General features: G+C 44.2%; 1 protein-coding gene across 1 annotated transcript in view; it reads right to left on the reverse strand.

The window, feature by feature from the left end:
- bmp6 (bone morphogenetic protein 6) overlaps positions 1 to 10,440 on the reverse strand; it is a 69,758-nt gene extending 59,318 nt beyond the window's left edge. Inside the window, exon 1 of the mRNA XM_036124873.1 lies at positions 9,443 to 10,440. Coding sequence (XP_035980766.1) covers positions 9,443 to 9,851 — 409 coding nt within the window. The 5' untranslated portion in view covers positions 9,852 to 10,440. The remainder of the gene's footprint in view (positions 1 to 9,442) is intronic.
- Positions 10,441 to 13,772: the final 3,332 nt, after the last annotated feature.

Here is a 13,772-nt window from a genome sequence, read left to right on the forward strand (position 1 = left end):
TCGCCGTCTCCCTTTTCCCTCTTTCATTGATCTGAGTTAAATCCTTGCGGTGCGTCCCGCCGGCTTCACAGAAGAACGCGACGGCAGGAATAGCCGACGTGACGTTTACGCCGTTCCTGTCGGGCCGCGGGACGCGCAGGGTTATTATGATAATGGATGGCTTTACCGGGCACCCAAGGACACACTTGATGGAGTTCAGCGGGTCAGCGGTTCACAACCTTTGTCGGCTCTGACATTCCAGAGGCATACCAGCAGCGCTGAGTAGAAAACAACACCTAATGTCTCACATAATCACAGCTGAGGAGTGCGTTAGGGAGAAAAAAAAGAAAAAAAAACGAAACAATGAAATAAGAGAATCACAGCGAGTACTTTGCTTTTTATGGCTTTTTTTGGTTTTCCAACTTAGCAACATTGAAACGAGCTTAATGTGTTTTTCATTGCAACATGATTTACTCCTTCAAATCTCCAAAAGATGACACAAAACACGGAGTCAAGGCCGGAGGCAAAATACTCTGAAACCAAGAGAAACAGTGGCAAAGAACAGGAAGTGTGCGACGAAACGTCCTGGCGTGAGGCGTTAAGGTGCATCACGTAAAAGAGCAGCATCAGCAGCTTAGGCATGCACCGGCCTGTCTTTGGCTGTTTGTGTCTCCACCGCCAAGAACCCAAAACACATCAGCTCTGCAAACACAAACTTCGCTCAGTTTCCTTGCAGCAGAAACAGAGTTTAGCTTCTCTTATCCTAACCTGTTTGTTTGCTCGGTATACGACAGATACGCTTTACAGATTTTAACAGGTTGGGCCCCAAGACCCAAGAACGAATCATAAGGGCAAAAATACAATCTGTAAGATAAACTTGCTGAGAAGCGAATAAAAGGACATTTACACACAAAACACTGAGTGTGTTTTTTTTTTTTCTTTTCTTCTTTTGCCTCTTGGGATTCTTGCCTCTTTTTCTGTCTCCTGAATGCAAACAAAGACAACTCAAGTACAAACACCAATCCCTGCCTAATGATCTCTTCTGTGTGGGCTCCTTGAAGACGGTAAACACGACACAAAGGCTGACAGTTTAAAAACCCTTTTAGGAGGAGATAGCCGGGGCCGGAGCGGAGGCGCGCGCATTCTTCCTCGCTGCTTCTGCCTCGCTGCTTCTGCCTGTTTTTGAGGAGCTGCGGAGCCTCGCACAACTTTGTCACATTGTGTCAAGTTACAACTTACAAGCGCCGGTGTGTTTTATGTGGATTTCATGTGAAAAAAAACCCATTTTGTGTTGAAGTTGTTTTGCAAAGATGATTATTAAAGCATTTGTATATAAGCCCCCTTTTGATCTAAAGTTGAACACAACCAATTGCTACTCAGGAGTGCCTGTAAATGCAAGCCACACCTTTCAGATTGGCATTTAATGCATAACTTCCCTCCGCGCCACAGTTACGCGGCATTTTGTGTTGATCTCTGACATAAAGTCATATTTAAACACATTTAAGTCTGCGAGTGAAACAAAACAAGCAGTCAACACGCACTGAAGCAAGCCCAATCCCAGCTGCAGGAGTAGTTCAAGGAGAAGCAGTAAAACATGTTAAAGAGATGCAGAGGAACCAACTAAAGCAGCAGCAAGTGAAGCTAGAAGCTTAAAGCTGAAGGAAAAAGAGCAAATTCCTGAGCGCCTGCAGCCCGAGGTGATAAATGGGAGCAGCAGCTCCTAATCTGATGTTCCTCCGGGGTTATCAGCCCTGCTCAGTGGATCGTTACCAGCCAGGAGTGAGCTGCACTTCACCTCCTTATCTGGTCACACTCCTCCATCCCACGCCGCTATCGCTCTGGCCTGGAACCGTACCCAGCGAAGACGTGGGAACTGATGGGTGGAGAAGAGCCGGGCGGCGGGAGGAATAGGGCCGAGAGGCGCGTAATCTCTGCACTTAGTCCCAATCTCAGCCGCCATCTCGTCAAGTTGGAGAGTTATGGCGTAAGAGGGAGCGATAGGATCGGGATCAAGGGGGCAGGAGGGACGTGTGTACGTGGTGGGGCGTTAGTGCGGTGGGGGGGACTTTAAAGTCATATACGATCTTTTTTTTTAATTATTTTTACAGCTCGGAGACAGCGTAGTGAAAAAATAAGAGTCATAGTGAGCGGCTGGACAACAGAGTCATTTTTCAACACTCCATCCCTTCTGAGAAACACGCAGGCCGACTGGAAAAGACATAATCTGGTTAACCAGAGAACTTTCCTACATCGGCCCTGTTTGTTTCTGGGGGCAGCTTGTGTGTGTTTTTTTTTCGCCAGAGAGTCTGACAAACCGGCACAATCCAAACACGAGAAATGGGAAGAGCTTTAAAACCCTGAAACTCAATAAGCCGAATTATTTGTATATCTTGGGCCGTTCCTCAATATCTCAGCGGGTTCGAGTGGATTCTGAAGCTGCGGTGAAATATCTGACAGTGTAAACAGTTAAAAAACAAACAGCGGTTTTGCAGTTTGTTAATTTGACTTTTTCCCCCTCGCAGAGACGCTGGAGGAGCCAAGTTTACGCGTCCGTAAAGATCCCCTCGGCCCGCTGTAAAATATCCTGAATTCCTTTCAGCCTGGAGCCTTTCTCAGCGCGGAGGTGAAACGATGGGTGGTCCTCTGTTCTGCTCTCTGAGGCCTTGCAGGAAGAGATTTTTGAAAACGATTTAGAGAAAACTTTCCAAAGCTTCGTTCTGTTTCAAACAATCGACTCTTTGGTCAAAGGCAGCTAATTATTTGATCATGCCGGGGCTTTGGGACACGTTTCGCTGCAAAGGAAGTGGCTTACCTGGGCTTAGACGCTGAGAAACGCAGCCAGGCATCACAAGACAAGCAAGAAAAGAAAGAAAAAAAAAACAGCCATCTAATAAGGGTACTTGGTTTCTGAATGAGGCCGGCGCTGCTGGGACGTGGCTAATCTCTCCTAAGCCTTCGGAGTTGTTTGCCTTTAAAGTTTGGGAGGTAGGTAGGAAGAAAGCTGTTGTTGACTTAGGCCAGAGGGCCAGTGACAGCTCGGCTATAGCCACGCAATGAGGTGTGCAGGGACTGAAACGAGACAGAGAAAGGAGAAAATGGAGCTCCACGCGATGACAGACGAGAGCACAAAAGTATAAAATCACTCCTGAACATTTGCCGCAGACAAAAGACATGAAAGTCGTCTCTCTAGACACTGAGTGGAGGGAACTTTAAAGCCCCTAAACAGGGAAGTAAAAACCATCTTCATGCCAGGTTTGGGTTTATCATAAGCAGCCAGAAGACGGTGTGTGCGACAGTATCTCTGTTACTTCTTTTCAAATCCCAACTGTACTTGGAATCTAGAAATCATTTGGTTCAAATTTTAATTTTCAAATCCATCAGAGAGGCTCCCCTAAATGCTTTAAAACTCATTTATGACAAATGTCACCTCAGCTTCCTTTACGAGACACTCAGATCCATTCAATGCGACCCTTTCAGAAACAACACAAAAAACAATTCAGGACTAAAGCATGAAGTCCAAAGTCTTTTATGCGTGTCTAGATTTGACCTTCGCCCTCGACAAATCAAACGGGAATACAATCAGGTCTGAAAAGATAAAAGAGGAAAGATTTAGAAAAGAGCCAACATTTCTACGGGTTTGAAGGACATTTAGATAACAGAGCGTCACAAAGTAGCCATGTTGAAGTATACGTGGCTTTCGCCAAATTCCTTTACAAAAACAGACGTTTTTGTAAATGCTCTAGATACGTGAAACCAAGGGAACCTGGTGTCTTGAGAAGTCCCCCTAACCAGCAGGTTGAGTCCATCTCAGCAGAAATCCGGCCGTTCCCTGAAGGCCTCAGAGAGTTCGCTAGAGAACAAGCGGCACGAAGACCGAGGAGCACAGCGGACCGCTCAGGAAGGAAGGAAGTTGTGGAGAAGTTCAAAGCAGGGTTGGATTATAAACCGCGTGGCGCTCAATGACCGCTGGAGATAGGCACCAGCCCCCCCACTGCGTGAATAAGGCTGTATAGACGATGGATGGATGGATAACCAACATACCTAAACTCTTCATGCATTGGTAGTACAGGATTATAAGGACTTGGTTTGAAGAAAATGTTCTGTTTTATGAAAAGGATATCTAAATCAGTCTTCTCGTGAAAATACATGATTGATGTTGACAGATTTATTTATTTATTTTTCCCCCTCAACTTAAAATCGAGCAACAGCGAACATTACAACACGTCTCCCGCTTCCTATTTTCAGAACAGGAGCAGAACTACACCGGGCCAAAAAAAAAAAAAATCCACAGCTCACGAGTGAAAGCTATTTCAAACAATAGCCAGGAGAGACCGGTCCTTTTCTTTCCTTAAGGACGCGTTTACAGCTGCGTGACTCATGTAGTCCAGTGTCACTCGGACCTCAGTGGAAAGCGGGACGTCCGCAAGGCAAACAGTGATGTATGTGCTATTCTAGGAATGAGGATGAAGATGGAGCTGGAAAATGTGTTTCTGCTGACCCAATTCGAAGTTTTCCATAACTTGTTCGACTTTTTTTTTTTTTCCTCCTTCCCTGTCTTTTTTTTCATGGGTGATTCTTAAAAAGCGATGACGGCAAAGGAGAATGGATGACTGAACAGCAGGCCTACGTGAAACAAGCAGAGAGGACATAAAGAGGTGTGCAGACAGTTCATTTAAGACTGAAAATCTGCTGGTGCCCCAGGAGGGTATCTTCAGAAAATTAGCTGTCTGTCTTTGTGACAACCTCAGCTGGCTGTGATAAACATCAGCTCAGGCTAAACTTAAACCATGGCTACCGTCTTATTTGATGTAAGACACTTAAAAGTCACATTTGTACCGCTGAACAAGCACAAGATGCTAATGTTGGCAGGTGAACTGAGGGTTTAAAGGGGTAGCTCAGGTCTTTTTGGTGAAATTCTGTTAAAAAGTTACCCACTTTATTCCTATTACCCATAACGAATTCCACAGATTAAATGTGCAACATTCATGTCAGCATTCTTCTCAAGTTGTCTGCAAGAGCAGATACGGATAAACCAATGTCTCTACTTTTGCACCTTAAATGGCGAAACGTAATCACAACCGCACCTTCATCCTACAAAGTAGAAACGAGTGCGTCTAGCTGTTCCTGTATTGTTTAGGCGATCCTGCAGCAATGCAGCTGCAATAATATGATCATCTAAATTCATTTGACATTGATTGGTAATCGTCTATGCTTTTAGATCCTCTTTCACTTTTTGTTTGACCGTTTATTTTGAAAAGGCAATTTTCCGTTGCAGTCTGAGAAAGCAGTCAGCGATGGAAAGAACAGAAAGGCATTCAGTTCTGAGTTATCATTACCACCTGACAAAGTGACAAAGAGAGAGGAGCACTTTCGGTCTTCCTGTCTGCTGGTAACCAAAAAAAAAAAAATTAACCCCTGATGGCAGGAACACAAGAAATCGTCCCCATAATCAATCTTACAGAAAATCCAACAGGAACAACATTAATATCTTATCTGCAGGAGCTAACTCTCTTGGCGTCTATATTTATCCAGCAGGCTAAAAACCAACGTTAAGTCTAAGCGGGACCGAGACCAAGGAATATTTCTGCTGTCTTAAAACGACTACAACGGTAAATGTTATATCAGCTGATGATCACCTGTCTTATACTAACACTGTTACACGAACACTTAAGCCATTTTCATGTTGGCGCTAGGTGGTTATGTTCAAATAGCCGACGACTATTTGGACGGGACAAGAAGGTCGGAGGTGTTTCGCCACAAATGATATTCCTCGGGGAAACACAAACTAAACATGTCTGGACTTTAGTCAGAGTAACTGTGATCAAAAAGTAAGGTAGGATAGAAATGTACAGAATTTAAACCACTGTAACCTTTTCTGCTTTGTTTACAGCTCCTCCCAGCTTCATGCGGGACGATTACTGGTGCCACAGTCACTCCCTGTTTAAAATAAATCATTGACTTCTCTTTAAATAACCTGCCCAATTAAAACGTGATGACGGCTTAAAGGTTCATAGAATAGCATTTGCATCAGCCAAGAGAACGGAGTATCTTAAGGATGGCAGAAGTCCCCCCCCCCCTTCAGACTAGCCAACCAACTAACCAGGATTTACACTACATGGCGACACCAATAAACTTATCCAGTGAAGTTTAGATATTAACTCCTTAAAATCAGCGTAAGCACACCCACTCCCATGTTTTCTGCTTGGCCAGGACTGGCCCGCTTGTTACAGTATCTTTCGCCCAGCAGCACTCGCCAGACAAGCAGCTCCTCTTGCGTGTGTCTCTTAATCTTGCTCCCCATTTCTCAAACCAGTTCAGACGGATTGTTTGGCCCCTTCACTTTTCTTCCTTTCATTTATCTTAATTCTAATTTGTAGTTTCGCTCTGGCCACACATGATATCCAGATTTTTGGACAATAACAAGGACCACCCAGAAGTGTTTCGGGCCTCCTCCTTCAGCGGCTACGTACGGCGCCCCACAGCGAGCGCGCCGTTCGACCGAACGAGAAAGACACATTAAAATCTAATCGGGACGGCAATGACACACAGTAGTCGTGCACAGCTTTATTTGCAAAGCAGATGGAAGGCCTTGGCCTGTTCGACATTAATTACAATCACATTCGGAGAGGAAGCCGTCCCTCCTCCAGGGCGGTCAGGACTCTGTGTACGGCTGGAGGAGATGGCAACCTAATCCCCCAGGTCACCGCAGAAATCTGAGGGAATTGTCAAAAGATGCACAGGACGTGATTAATCAAAGCGGGGAGCCAGATGTGCAACGGCACAGGAGTATAAACCAAAACCTGCACAACAGAGGAAGAACAAAACCACAGACACACAAACACCACACTGCCACCACCACCACCCCCCCCCCAACACCACCACCACCACCCCTACAGAAGCCCAAAGAGGGGGGATTCGATACGCGAGACCAGAAAAAAAAAAACGACGGCCTCCATCTTTTCTGGATATCTGGTTTTCATCACAGCCTGTTGCAACACCAACACTCAGAGGACCAATAAGTAGAGAAGGGTTTTGGACGTCGGCCCCGGGACTTCATCCTAATTCTCCTCATCACGGGGAGAATAGAGAGGGGCTATTTATGGTCCACGCAGGTTAGGAGGAAAACATTTTTAGAACTCCCGGTCCCGCGAGGAGCCAAAGCCAGCAGAGAAACTAAAACATAATTCGGGGGTGGTGATGGATTCCCGCTGCTCTGATGGCCAAAACCATGACAATGCGTTCTGTTCCCAAAAAGAATGATAATCAATCTGGTCTCAGGCCTCCTCTTCCACTAGCCTGTGACTCTGGCAGGACCTCTGTTTATCTTCCAGAGCTCTGTTTAGAGTCTCCCAGTAAACACTGGAGCTGCTAATGGAAGGAAGGGCTTTGAGCTTTCATGTTCCAAACTCGTTATGATTAAAGTGTCCCTGTTTATCATGCTGAGGGCTAATTAAAGACCAATCTGCTTGGAAGGGGGAAACACAAACAATGCGACGCAATTTACGCACAGAAAAACCCACAGCGTTTTAGCGCTGGAGGTCAAGATCAGGAATAAGCCTTCATATACAAATACCAGTGGTGGCGGTTTGATGGTTTTGCTGAGGATCCTGGGTTTTATTCTCCCGCTTACAACGCACATCACGGAGCGGATTGCACTGCAAGACTGACCACAGAATTTCAGTCCCATAAGTGAACCGAGGAGGGCAAACTTACCCGGAGAGAGGACGCAACAATAAATTACCCAGAAACAATACAAAGCTCATTTGTCCCGCCGCATAGGAAATGAGTGAGTTATTTGCTCCCTTTTACGGTGCGCGCACAGTGGGACAGCTCGCTATACAACGAGGCCCAGTAGAGTAAATTCAGGTAACATCGGGGACATTAGGTAGCAAGGATGGATGATGTGATAGCAGGGATATCATACCCATGAAGCCACCAAAGGTCATTGGGGGAAAAGCTGATTATTCAGACTGCTGTATCCCAGCATATTGATGTAAAGTTTAGTGGAAGGAAAAAGTGTGGTGGAAAGGGGTGCATAGGCACCATGGCCAACCATGACCTAGAGATGATTGCAAAGAGCGTGCCAACGATTCGGGGAAGTTTTTGATTCCAAATCCAACACAGAAACATCCAGGAGAATCTCCACAATCACCGAAATCCTTGGCATCTGCCCACACGGCTAAAAGTATCATTACGTGGTTTAATAACAACGGTACCGCTTTATTTGACTGCCCAGCAAACTGTTCTGACCTCTACCGGACAGAGAAGCTATGGAGCACTGTCCAGAGGAAGACAAGCAACACAGGACCCCAGAATGCTCAGAACCGTAAAGCAACCTGGGCCAACGTAACACCTCAGCAGAGTCGCAGGCCGGCCACGTCCAGGCCAGACCACAATTAGGCAGTAATTCCTCCAATACAGCCCCAAATATCGAAAGCACTATAGATGCACATACTTCAATTTCTGTATTGAAAAAAATCATTTTCTTAAACTGGTCTAGTGTGTGTTTTCTAGAAACTGAAATGTGGGTTTTCCTTTGCTGGAAGGAACCCATAATCTACCAAATTAGCAGAGATAAAGAGCTATGTAAAATTATTTAAGAGATCCGCTTTACCTGATAAATTAAAATAAGTGAATATAAACAACTGATATTGAGGCAATGAGCTGTAAACTCTGCTTTGAACACACTGATGTTTTATTCTTTAAATGGATCTTAGTGTAGCTTGACAATCATCCTGGACACCGCGGACAGCCACATAAAGAACAAGAGAGTACAAGAGGCAGCGAAAAATCACGGAAAAAGTGTGGAGAAGTAGAACAAGTGGGGGGAGGCGAGGGTGAAGAGAAACTGTGTCTTCATGTAGAAAGAAGGAGAAGGCGGACTTCAGCTGGGACAAATCTTACCATGAAAGAAGGTTAAAGGATCTCATAAGAGGACACAATCCCATTGCAGAATGGATGAGCATCAACAATAAGAACTACAGCTTTCAGTGCTGATTAAAGTATGGACTACTCAGATAAAGCGGTTTCCCAAATGAGCAATCGTGTCTCTTTAAATTTTATATCGACCAAAGTAAATGATGGAGGCTTGCGTTCATGAAATACCATAGGCTACATAAAGTGAGCCGACACCTAGCAAAGTAATAAAAACATGTATGACACGACTGGTTATTTATTTTTACGCGTAACTGAGCTCAGAAGACGTCGTAACGCCCCGTTAGTAACCATTTCACCCAACGTGCGTAATGGCGCGTCAGCTGTGCGCCCTGATGGAGAGCCAAACTTTCGGTCTACAGGTGGACAAGAAGACAGCAGTGTTTCATAGAGTAACATAGTCGGCCTGAATCGCACTTCTGGAGTCATGTCCGAACATTGTACACCTTAATTTACAGTTTATGCCTCTTACGTTTTAACCACAAATACGCGCCCGAGGCAGAAATAAAGCCATCTCCATCCGACTCACCTAAATTAACGAAGCTCATCACCATATCCGCGTCGTTCAGAAAGGCCGTTTCTTGATATGTGGCCAGAGGTGGGCTCTGGGTCGCCGGCGCGGTCCGATGCGTCTCCAGCGCGCCTTCCACTTGGCTCTTCTCCTCGCTCGACAGAGTTTTGTACAAGTCCAGCATGAAGAGCGGAGCGGAGTTGTACTTTCCGTGGGACAGATGCGGCCGCGGTCTGTGCGGCAGCCCCAGGACGGACAGGATCTCCTTCTGCATCTCCCTCTTTTCGTGCGTCCGCAGCCGCCGGTGGACGAAGCCCGGCTGCCCCTCGCCGTTGCCCTCCAGTGAGTAGTGACTCCCGGCCGCCGCGTACGTGCAGCAGTGAGCGCTCCACCACACTCCGACCAAGGCAAGCAGGCAGCTGGTCATGGTGCCGTCCCCGCGGTGCTCTCCGCAGTCCCGTTTATGGTGCCCGGCTTGGGGGTTTCAGTCGCCTATCCGAACGCGACGTGCGCGCAACGCTAACCAAAGTCCAGCCGAGGACGCTGCTTATCGGTCGAAGCTGTTGATCAAAAGCAGGGCAGAAGTCCCGTGTCAAGCCATTTGAAATACCCACTAAAGGAAAAGACGCATAAAAGTGCCGCTCCTGCTCTCATTTCTGCTCCCCGCAGCGCCGCTTGCCGCTCCTGGATAAAGCGCACCATGTGAGGGGTTTATTCTGAGCGCCCCGCTACTCCTCGGCCAGCGGGAACCGTTCAGCGAAGAGCGCTGCGCCGCTGCCAGAAGCCATCCTACTGAAACCAGCGCCTCCGCCTCCCACGGTTAATGACAGCAACGTGTCGGCGGCGCTCTGACTCCTGCAGGTAAGAAGCGTCTAGAGTGCGGAGGGACGCAGCAGGTTGCAGTCCATAATATCTCCGTGCGTGTGTGCGAGTCCCGCGAGCTTGTGTGCTCAGAAAACCACCCACTCCGTGCGCCCTCAGAGGTGGAGCTCTCCGAACTACGAAGCCTAACATCAGATTTCCAGATTTTGCTCATTGCTGCCCGTCTGTTCGAGTAACTCCCAACTGGTCAAGTCTAATTATAGAAATGAGTCCGTGAGATGTTTTCTTATTATTATTTATTATACGCATGTCCCCGCTCTGCTTTTTATATATAAGCTGGAAGTTCAGATTTATATCCCCAACATCTCTCGCTGTTTTAGTTTAAACTTAGTGTTTGTTTGTTTTTTTGTTCGTTTTTTGCGTTAAACATGCCGAGGTTTTCGTGTTTTGCTTACAGAGGCAACTCCTGCCATTGAGCCGGAATGTCCAGTGGAGGCACGACCCCTGACGATGGGCTCGGAAACAGCAAGCGGCGCACGCACTCCAACCGGAGCATTACTATATTATTACTGCCTTATCACTGCAATGGCTAATACAGTTCACATTAAGAAGTGGTGTGAGATCAACTTATTAGAAAACAAGAAGTAGAGAATGCAGGGGAGGATTTGCATGGTTTGTTTACCAGGCTCTGTGTTTCAGGGCTTTTGATTTGAAATAAAACAATTCCTGTGATTTTTTTTTTAAAAAACATATTTATGTACATATAGAAAAAAATTCAAAAAACCTATGCAAAATGATTACATGACTTTATACAGGATTATTACATTCATTCGAGTTCAGAACTGATGCCGTGATGGTCAACACATATTTCATGTCTAAGTTGCAAACATTTACTAATTTCCTCTGGTCCTAAGATGTTTGAAGGAGAATGTGTCTTGATAGTTTTTATTATTATTATTTTAGGGTGACATATTTCTAAACTGAACAGTCTTATTACCTTTCCCACATCAATGCTCAGCAATATCTGTTACATCAAGGCTGACATTTTTAAAAAGACATTTTTTTAGCAGAAGACGTACAGCGTATAACTGCGGGTTGCTGCCATTGCCTTGCAGAGACATAAAGTGTAAAACAAATTTGTCCCTGTTAGCGTCGGCCTTGCTTTGTCTCTGTAGCCCCACATAGACTGTAGTAGGTCATGTTTGAACTCTGACTGTGATATAAACTTTTTTTTTTGTCTTGTTTTTTTTTTGTTTTTTCATGCTGGAAGCTAAACAAATTGCCCTCTTGGGGACAATGAAGTTTATCTTGACTTGACATTTGACTCTTCAAAGGTTATAATGACATATAAATTTAGTTTTTTTTAATTTTCCATCTGAACAGCTATTGTTCTGACTGGAGAAGTCAAGTCCTAGGCCAGGTCTCAAGCATGGTGACGGTGGTATAATGAAGAGGGTCTGTATCACTGCCAGAGGGACTGGATCGACAAAGGGATGATGAACATCTCCACAATGTTCAGCGTTCCATCAAGACAATTGTACAAAACACATCAAAACTTGAAAAGGATATATATATATATATATATATATATATATATATATATATATATATATATATATATATATATATATATATATATATATATATATATATATACATACAAAGGCTAATAACTTATAGGCTACTCCGAAACAAAAAGTTTAAAAGGGACTCCATTTAGGCAATGCAACGAAAGAAATCATCATCACTATTTGACTTGAACAAGGACATCAGAGCACATCTTCAGCTGCTCACAGAACCTCTTAAGTTTGGGTAACAGCAACTGGCAGACGGATCAATCAGAACCGCATCAGATGACTGAACGGGTCAAAGATATCTGACTCATATTGTAGTGATCAGCTGTGTAACTTTGTACTGCTACAGCACGTGTGTGATGAAAGTGCAGATCACTGTAGCAGAATCTGAGCACAACTAATGTTTTTTATAGTTTAACCCTGACTCTCACTTACCAGTCCAACTATCTAAAAAATAATTTACTACAGTTGTGGAACTTTCAGTTAGTTCTTAAGTTTTTATTATTCAAATGTGAATTTTTACTGGATGATTTTTGTTTTTCCAGAATCAATAACTATTGATTATTGTCCTTTCTTTACACATATTGTCATCCATGTGCACCTCATACCGACTAAAACATTAAAAAACTAACAGTTCAATTACTTTACCTGGGATGAAAATACAAATGTACTAGATTTAACCTGGGACCAGGATTTACTGGTTATTTTTAAATAGAAATCAGGTGAGTGTAGTTTGATATGTCCTGCAGTTTGGAGACACAGGTGAGATGCTATTTAAAAGGAAACTGTATTTTGTTTTGAGTAATGTCCCCTTTTCATTCAGCCTGCAGGTAATCAAGAGAGAGAGGGCGAGATTTTCAGCAGATAACAGGAAGGCTAGATGGAGTGAGTAAAGTTGCTGTTTTAGACTTTTGAGCTTTCAACCTCTTTCTGCCGTGGAACATGTAGAGCCATTGTTCAGGGCGGAGGTCCCTCTCTGGATCCATACTCAGACGGAGTCTTGTTTTTCATACAGCAATTCTGCTTTAACCTGTGCACTTTTATAAAACTTTCAGCGTGTCATTTTGGGCATGATTTAGAGCCATTTGTTATGGCTTTCATTTGGCTTCATGTTTTTCAGTATTCTTCTTGTTTATTTCTGTATTCTTTGAGCTTTTTTCTGTAAGATCTCCCCCAACATCGCTGCTTAGTTGTAATCAGCTTCATTCATTCCACCTGCTCATGCCAATCAGTCTCTTTGTTTTTACCTGCATCACACATTTTATATACCCATCGGTTTAGTTCACACCGTTTATCTTGCCAAGTCTATCCTGTGTCCGTTTTCTGCGTCATGCCCAGCTGTAAGATTTCATTTCATTCATTAAACTTCTCTGCTCACCGTCCTGCCTCAGAAACCTTCCTGACAGAAAAATAACTCAAAGAACACAGAAATAAGCTAATAGAAAAATATTGAAAATGCATGTGAGTTATGTGATTTTCATTTGGGTTCATCACCTCTAAATCATGACAGTTCAGCAATTTCTGTTAACAACAATTGCGCTTTTATTTGAAGGCTGGGCTGGCTTCACTAGCTACACGTCTGATCTAGTGAGCAGAGGGCTGAAGACATTTTTTTTTTTCACAAAAACAATATCACAGTTCAGCTCATAAAGTCATCAGGACCTGCTACAAAACTAGATACTCTGACATGGAAAATTGGACTTTCAGTCCATTTTAGATTGGAAGTCTTAATAATTCAGTCTCTGTAGATTATTGGCAATGTAAAGCACCACCATGACACAGAATACAAAACATTTGACAGTTCAGACCCAATCTGAAGCAAATGCACAAAAATAAACGTTGGACAGATCATAGGATATAGTAAAATTCTGCTCAGCAATGTGGTAATTAAATGGATGATTTGGTTGGATAGTGTCCAAAAATAAACTTCTTACTGATTGAGCCATTGTTTA

The sequence above is a fragment of the Fundulus heteroclitus genome, chromosome 21, assembly GCF_011125445.2.
Source record: "Fundulus heteroclitus isolate FHET01 chromosome 21, MU-UCD_Fhet_4.1, whole genome shotgun sequence".
In the NCBI taxonomy this organism is placed as follows: Eukaryota; Metazoa; Chordata; class Actinopteri; order Cyprinodontiformes; family Fundulidae; genus Fundulus; species Fundulus heteroclitus.